Here is an 8545-nt window from a genome sequence, read left to right as displayed (position 1 = left end):
CCCTGGCACGCACTCTCCCTGGCGTGCATTGTCTGCCCGGATCAGAGCAGTGTGGCCTCTCGAGGAAAGTGGACAGGTCCGGCAGGGTGCAGGGAGCAGAGGTTGAGGGGGTGGGTGTGGTGACCTCAGAGTCCAGTCCTGGCATCAGCTGAGGGAAAGGCAGAATCTCTGGGCTCAGCATCAGCCAGATGTGGGGCCACAGTGGGAGCACAGGTAACTGGCTGCAGGCATGCACCAGCATGGGCAGTTGGTGCCACCAGCATGTGCCCAAGAAGCAGCCACGCCAGTTACTCCCCCTGCCTAGACCAAGATGTGATCTCAAGGAGAGGAGGTGGAAGGGGGAATGAGCTTTTGCACCCTGACTGGATGCCTGTGACCTACCTCTAGAGACTGTTTCCATAGCCAGCTTCAAACAGGATCCAGCTAAAGGCTACTCTGTCCCTTGACTAGATGATCTGCTATAAGGGGAGGAATTTCACCAAATCTCCTGGGTAGAGCCAAGATGCAGTGTGGTGGTGGCGTGGCATGCAGGAGAGTGAGTCCAGCACAGGACACAGCGAAGCCTCTGGCGCTTCCTGCAGCAGGAGAGTCAGGACCTCGAGGGAAGCAATGGAGGGGCTGTCACCCCCAGGGTGTGGCCTGTAAGGGGAGAGGCTCAGTGGGCCACCTCAGATGCCCTCCTGGGTGCCCGTGGAGGGTGTCTCCCTCTCCTCCAGCTCAGGCTCCTCCTGCAGTGCTCGGTCCAGAACAGCCCTCATAGACTCCTGCTTCTGGTGCCTCTCTCTGCCCACCAGGAAATAGATGACCGGGTTGGCGCTGCTACTCACAGAGGAGAAAAAGCGTGACAGGCCAAGCCAGAGGAGCTTTACCTTCCACTCCAGGCTGGTCCAGTACAGGACAAACCAGTAGATGCCCAGGGGCAGGGAGCAGACAAGGAACACAAAGACAGAGGCTAAGATGACCATATACAGCCTCCGGGGCTGCCGCCGCCGCCGCCGCAGCAGCAGGTTGCTCTTCCGCACCTGGACAAAGAGGGTGATACTCGATATGGCCATCATAGGAGTGAAGACCCCCATGATGAGGGTGCTTATGGCTACATCTACCCTGAAACAGTGTTGCTTATTGGAATGGGAGAACGTGGTGCAGAAGTAGGAAGACAGCATGCTCACGGTGAAGCACAGGGTCCAGAGCAGGGTGCTCACCACAGTTGACAGGTGCTGGGGCCGGTGGCACTTATACCAGAGGGGGTAGAGGACTGAGACGCAGCGCTGGGTGCTGATGGCTGTGAGCAGGCTTAGGCCGGTGGTGTAGGCGAAGTACTTCACCCTTATAGTTACCTCGTAGGCCTTGGCAAGCAAACTAAACGTCTTGGATCTGTCATTGGCGATATCCAAGTCAGGCATGGGCTGGGTCTCCAGGCTTACTATGCAAGCCATACAGAGGAGGAAGAGGAGGTCGGCCGCCGCCAGGTTGAGCACATACATGGAGAAGGGGGTGCGCCGCAAGCGGCAGCTCAGCAGCCAAACCACAGTGCTGTTGCCCGCTATCCCACACACACAGGTCGTCATGGTCAGGAAGATCACAGCCAAGTAGGTCCAGGTCACTGCCTCCATCCTGGAGCTGCTGGCGGGAGGTGTGGGGCTCATCCCTGGGAAGGAAAGTGGAACCAGGGAAACTCGTGTTATGTGGACTACCAGGGGACTCCTGGGAGCCTCCCAAGCTGCTAGCTTTGGGGTCGTTATGCATCTGCCACGGTCCTCTCCCTGGGGCTGTCACTCACCCTGACTCTGCTTTCAGGTCTCCCAATGTGGACACTATCTTGCTGTTGATAGCCCTTCTCAGGCCAAGGTTTCTGCTATTCTGAGCTTCTTTTCTAAATTATGTCTCGAGAAGTATCGAATGCTTACTCTATATCTCTCTCTCTTTTTTTTATTTTAGTGCAGGTCTTACAGGGTCTCACTACACAGATCAGACCCATAGTGATCCTCCTGTTTTCAGCCTCCCAAGTGCTGGGATTACAGGCGTGCGCCACCACGCCCAGTCTCAGTTGCTGTCTCAGCATGCCCTGGGGGTGGGGTTGGCATAGCATGCCCGGGATCAAACCCCGGTCACTGTGCCTGCCTAAGCAGGTGCTTTAGTCTGCTGAGCTATCTGGCTGGCCCTTTATTTTTTTGTTTTAAATAGGATAAAAAATATTAGAAATAATATAGAGTTTCAAAAAACAAGATGATAGGAATTCAGCAATGGTTGTTATAGTGCATATTGTTGTCTTCAAAATAGTTGTTCAGATTACCGGGTATAAGTATGTATAATTGGTCAAAAAAAAAAAGAGTTAAGTGTTCTTTCAATAAACCAATAGAAATTAGTAGTACAATTATCTTAACTAATTTTTTTTTCTCCTTTCCCTCATCCCTATTGTGCTTTCCTTTTGAGCAGTTTCTTTCCCTTTCACAACATCTATTGTACCTTTCAGATTTTGCATACTCTTTCAGGTTCTTATACTAGGGAGACAGTCTGATGTTTACACATGCAGATCTGATTTATTTCACTAACAAGTACAGTCTCTAGTTGCAACAATTTACCTGTAATAGCCTTGGGTTTATATTTCTTTATATCTGAGTAATACTCCATTATATACTTCTTTATAAACTCTATACACTAAGCCCTTGCGTACTACGATGCAGACATGTTTTCTCATTTGGTACATGACCATTTCGTCTTCCTGCTATCTGCCAAGAGGTGAAAGATCTTACTTTTGATGAAATCCAATTTACCCATTTTTTTTTAACGCTTTCAGTGTCATCACATCTAAGAATGTACAGCCAAATTCAAGTTGTAGAGATTGGTCCCTATGTTTTCTTATATTTGTGGGTTTCCTTTTTCTTTTCTTTTCTTTTTTTTTTTTTTAGAGAGAGAGAGTCTTGATTTGTAATTCAGGCTGATCTTGAACTCATTAGGTAGCCCACACTGGCCTTGAACACACAGTGATCCTCCTGCCTCAGTCTCCAGAGTGTTGGGATTACAGATGTGTGCCACTAGATTTTAGCTCTTTTTCTAAGGATTTTCTTTCTTTCTTTCTTTCTTTCTTTCTTTCTTTCTTTCTTTCTTTCTTTCTCTCTCTCTCTCTCTCTCTCTCTCTCTCTCTCTCTCTCTCTCTCTCTCTCTTTCTTTCTTTGAACTGGGGATTGAACTCAGGCCCTTGTGTTTGCCAGGGAAGTGCTTATTCTACTGGGCCATCTCCCCGGCCCCTATTTTTGCCTTTTGAGACAGGTTTTCATTATGTTGCCCAGTCTCCAACTCCTGGGCTCAAGTGACCCTCCCACGGCAGCTTTCCAAGGAAAACCTGGCACTACAGGTGTGAGCTGCCATGCCTGGCTGCTTTTAGCTCTTATATTTAGGCCTTTGATCTAAAGTTAACTTTCTTTTTATTTTTTATTTTTGAGACAAAGTCACACTGTGAAGTTCAGGCTGGCCTTGGATTCTCTATGCAGCCCAAAATACGTAGAGAACTTGTAGTTGAACTTGGGGCGATCCTCCTGCCTGAGCCTCCTGAGTGCTGGGATTACAGGTGTGCGGTACCATGGCTCGCACACTTGGAATTCATTTTGTGTATCCTGCATTATCTTTGTTTTTGAAGGACATTTTCTCTGACTAAAGAATCCTATGCTAATAAATTTATCTTTCTGTCTCTGTCTGTCTGTCTCTGTCTCTGTCTCGCTCTCTCCCGTAGACCGAGCTAAACCACTCAGTGCACTAGTGCAGGGTAGAGTCACACCCTTAATCCTGTATCCCACGCTGATGATCTACCCATCTCCCAAAAGCCCCACTGTGAGCCCATGAGGCTTCTGGGGTGGGGGTGGGGCACCCAGCTATAAGGCACAGCACTGGATATTGTGAGTTTTACTTTGTTGAATGTCTGGTTGTTTATTTGTTTTTTTAATATCTCCTTTAAAAGACTAGTGGGCTTCTAGTGGGTATTTAATTAGCAGATAAGCACGATCCTTTTAATCTTCATGGCCTTGGCCTTGGCAAGGGATCCTTAGCTGCGACCCTCCCCACCCAGTGACAAAAGAGGAATATAGGTCAACTGGATTTAGTAAACAAATTTAAAAAGAGTCTGAAGCTTGTTTGATCTTTATTAGGCCTGGTCTTGGGCAGCTGCTGAGAGGCTGTGTAGGATTCCTAGAGCTCGTCCAGGTGGGGGATGCAGTGGCAGATCCCTCCGCTCTGGCTTCTCTGAACCTGACCCTCTCCCAGCTCTGTGTGCGCTCTGGGAATTGCCCAGCTGACAGCTCTTCGGTCCCGCGCTGTCCGCCACAGGCGTGAAGAGCGCCCTGTGCCGAGTTGTGCAGTTCATTCTCGGAGGACCGGAGTTCGGTACGCCAGCTCGCACATGCCAGCCGCCTGCCTCCTTCTCCCCAAAGGGTGATGTCCGTCTCTTCAGCTCAGGCTTCGCTCGGCTTCTCCTGCGTCCCGTGGCGCCGTCCAGAAGGCTGCTCTGGGCAGGAAGCCAGGCTGACCGCAGGACGCGCCCCTCACAGCTCTCCTGGGCAGTCGCAGTGCGGGCTGCCTCTTGGCCGGCATCTGCAAAGAAGCTTCTCATACGTTTTCTCTGGTTTCCCAGTTGTTTATGGTGGGTGGGCTTATTCGGTATCAGTTTTTCCACTGTGGCCAGAAACAGAAGCGCTTCGCTATATTTTCCTCTTGATTATTACTGGTGTAGAAGAACACAGTGGATGTTTGTAATTTTTACTGATCAGGTAAATAGCCTGGCTTATTTTTTCACATTTGCCAGTTTGTCTGCAGAATATTTTTATATTTTGCAAAGCTATTATGCCTTTAATCTCTCTCTCTCTCTCTCTCTCTCTCTCTCTCTCTCTCTCTCTTTTTGAGACAGAGTCTCACCATGTTGGTCAGGCTGGCCTCGAACTCACTGTCTTGCTCAGGCTGGCCTCAAAATTATGGTGACCCTCCTGCCTCAGTCTCCAGAGTGCTGGGGTTACAGGTATGTGCCAACATACCCTGCTAATTTCTTTTCTCTCTCTTTCTTTCTTTCTTTCTTTCTTTCTTTCTTTCTTTCTTTCTTTCTTTCTTTCTTTCTTTCTTTCTGGTACTAAGGATTGAACTCAGGACCCTGCACTTGCCAGGCAAGCATTTATTCTACTGAGCTATCTCCCTGGCCCTCTTTTTCATTTCTTATAGCTTAGGCCAAAAATCTAGTACCAAGCTGGACAAAGCATCAGGCACACTTACTCTCGTCATAATCTCACACAAATTATGTCTAAAGTTTCTCCATTTGGGGGCCGGGGAGATAGCTCAGTGGCATAAGCGCCTGCCTGGGAAGCAGAAGATCCTGAGGTTAATCCCTGGTAATGTAAAAATAAACAAACAAACAAATAAATAAATAAATAAATAAAAATAAAATCTCAGGTCCTGTGAGATAGCTTAGTGGACTAAGCACCTGCTTAGGCAAGCACTGGGGTCCCAGATGGATCCTCAGTACCACATGCTGCACTGGCCCCACCCGGGCACTTGGAGCCGACCACCAAGTGGGGGAATGGGGGTGCATGCCTGTAATCCCAGCCCTGGGGAGGCTGAAACAGTAGGATCACTATGAATCCGGCTTGCGTAGTGAGACTTTGTACCAAATAAATAAATAAATAAAGTTTCTCCATCAATATGACTTTCTCTTTACGTTTCTGGTATTCTCCTTTATTAAGATAAGAAATTCCCTTGCTAGTTTTCTGACAGTTCTAAAGATTAGTGCATGATAAAATTTATGTGAAATGCTTCTGTAAAATCTACTGGGGTAAAGATTCCTCTGCCCTCCTCTTTTGTTACCGGGGACAGAACTCAGAACTTTGTGCTTGCCAGGAAGGCGCTTACGGCATTCAGCTGTCTCCCTAGCGCGATGTGAGTATACATTGATAGATGTCTCTGGTATCCAGCCATTCCTGTGTTTCCAGGATAAAGTACTTATGACTTCCTCTGTTTCTTTTTCAGGCTTGCTCTGACTTTATTTAGAGTGCTCTCTCTCTGTCTCTCTGTCTCTCTGTTTCGGTCTTTCTGTCTTCTCTCTGCTCCCCGCTCCTTCTACAGGGCTAGGCAAGTGCTCTACAAGCCCCAGCCCTCCTGGTCTGCTTTTTTAATTCAAAGTCCTACAGTTATCCCGGCTTCAGAAAGCTGCGAGTTGGAGAGCATTCCCTTCTTCTCTTCTTCCTAGAACAATTTGTATCGTGTAAGGATTATCTTTCTTTCAAGATTTGGCAGAAGGTACAACCATCTGTCTGGTAATTTATGTGAGTGGGTGTGGATTTGTACGGCTTTGAAGGAGAACAGCAAATCCACTTTAATGTTTTAGGTCTAGTCCGATATTTAACCTCTTTTTGAGTAAAAGTAGGTATATTTTTTCTAAATTTTGTTTTGTTTTGTTTTGCTTTCTGGAGTCACAGCAGTATAAAATAAAACTCTGTGGTACTCTCTTAAAGTCATAGTCTCATAATTTTGAAAACCTCAGTTCTATATGCCTTTCTTTATTTGTTTCTTCTCTTCTTTTTCTTCCTTCTTTCTTAGTTGGCCAGAGATTTGTTTTTCAGGAACCAATTATATTTTCTCATTTATTTAAAAATCATGGGGCCGGGGAGATGGCTCAGTGGAATAAGTGCTTCCCTGGCAAGCGCAAGGGTCTGAGTTCAATCCTAGGTTCCACAAAAAAAAAAAAAAAAAAACAAATAAAAATAAAAATAAAAATCATGTCTATTATTTCTTTGTTTCCTATTTTTTTAATTTATGCTTTTATTGCTTCTAGTTTCTTTGGGTTTCCTTTGTGATTCTTTTTTTAGCTTCTTAGTTTATTTATTTTTTATTTTTTTGGTACCAGGGATCAAACTCAGGACCTTGCATTTGCTAGGCAAACACTTACTCAACTGAGCTATCTCCCTGGCCCTAGCTTCTTAGTTTAAATGCTTACATGATTGATTCTTAAATTTTCTTCTTTTCACAAGAGATATTTAGGACTATAAAAGGAAAACCACTAAGAAGATACTTAGGCTGGGGATGGAGCTCAGTGGCACAAGTGTCTGCCTGGCAGGTGCAGGGTCCTGAGTTTGATTCCTGGTGAAAAAAAACTACCAAGTATTTCTGTGGCTGTTCAGTGTTTTGTCGTGTAGTATTTTTATTGTTCTTCATGTCTAAATATTTTAATACATTAAACTACTTTAAATACTTACATTTTTAAATGTAGACTTCCTTAAGTTATTTAGAAATATATTTATAGCCAGGTGTGATAGCACACACTTGTAATCCCAGAACTCTCAGAGGCGGAGGCAGGAGGAACAAGAGTTCAAGTCTAGTCTGGGAATTTAGCAACATGGTGTCTCAAACAAAAAAAGTAGGCCGGGGAGATAGCTCAGTAGAATAAGGGCTTGCCTTGCAAGCTCAAGGGCCTGAGTTCAATCCCTAGTTCCACACACACAAAAAAAGTTCTCTTCATATTAAAAATAAATAAATAAATAAATAAATAAAGGGCTAGGGATGCAGTTCTGTGCAAAAGCCCTGAGTTCAATCCTCACAATATAGAAGAAATACATATAAATGCAATGCATGACTTGGACTACTTTTTGTTGGTGGTGCCTAATATTATTTCTGAAGTAAAAAAAAAAAGAGTCAAATTTTTTTTTTGGGGGGGATACAAGGTCTCACTACGCAGCTCAGCCCCATAGAGATCCTCCTATCTCAGCCTCCCCAGCGCTGGCAGCACACCCAGGGTTCTGGGGCTGGCATAGCTTGTAGTCCTGGGGATCGAACTTGGGTTTTTGTACTTGCCGGCAGGCACTTAGACCACTGAGCTATCTTCCCAGCTCCTAGCCTTGAACTCCTGCCTCAGTTTCCCAAGTAGTAGGGATTACAAGTATGCGCCACCATGCCTAGCTTAATACTTAAAAAAAAAAAAAACTTTCAAGTATATTGAATCTGAAATGGGTTTTTTTATTAATACTTTGCCATGCCTTTTGCAGTTGCTGCATGGTCTCTGCAGAGCAGGCTTTTTCTTGAGGGGATCCCATGTGGTCCTAAGAGATTTGCTACAAGGCATCTGATGAAAAGTCAAAGGATTTCACTGGTCTAAAATGTTTCTGATTTTATTTTATTTTATTTTATTTTGGCAGTACCAGGGATTGAACTCAGGACCCTGAGCTTGCCAGAAAGAAGCTTATTCTACTGAGCTACCTCCCCGGCCCCTGTTTCTGATTTTAGAAGCATTCACTGTAAACATTTTCACAGCCTTAGGGTCAAGAAACGAGCCTCATTTTAGATGTGTGTGTGAGAGGGTGAAAAAATGGTTGCAATTTTTTTTTGAAAAAGGAAAGCTGAAGAGTGAATAAAAGAAGAGAAAAAGAAGTATACCCTACAGCGCGAGGGTGGGCTCCTGCTAGAGAGAACGCTGGCCAGAACTCAGTGCGGGCTGTCTTTTTGTATCACCCCGACTCAGCCTGACTGATTTTGGGTTCTCGGCTTCATTACCATTTTTCTCCCTATCTCTATCTCT

At 45.6% G+C, this 8545-nt stretch overlaps 1 protein-coding gene across 1 annotated transcript; it reads right to left on the bottom strand.

The window, feature by feature from the left end:
- Positions 1-668: 668 nt before the first annotated feature.
- On the bottom strand, positions 669-1613 carry Mrgprd (MAS related GPR family member D). Its single transcript, XM_004627117.1, has one exon. The coding sequence runs from the start codon at positions 1611-1613 to the stop codon at positions 669-671; it is 945 nt and encodes a 314-aa protein (XP_004627174.1).
- Between the last annotated feature and the right edge of the window lie 6932 nt (positions 1614-8545).

The sequence above is a fragment of the Octodon degus genome, unplaced genomic scaffold (genome assembly GCF_000260255.1).
Source record: "Octodon degus isolate 3935 unplaced genomic scaffold, OctDeg1.0 scaffold00018, whole genome shotgun sequence".
Lineage (NCBI taxonomy): Eukaryota > Metazoa > Chordata > Mammalia > Rodentia > Octodontidae > Octodon > Octodon degus.
This window is presented reverse-complemented; position numbering and strand designations above follow the sequence as displayed.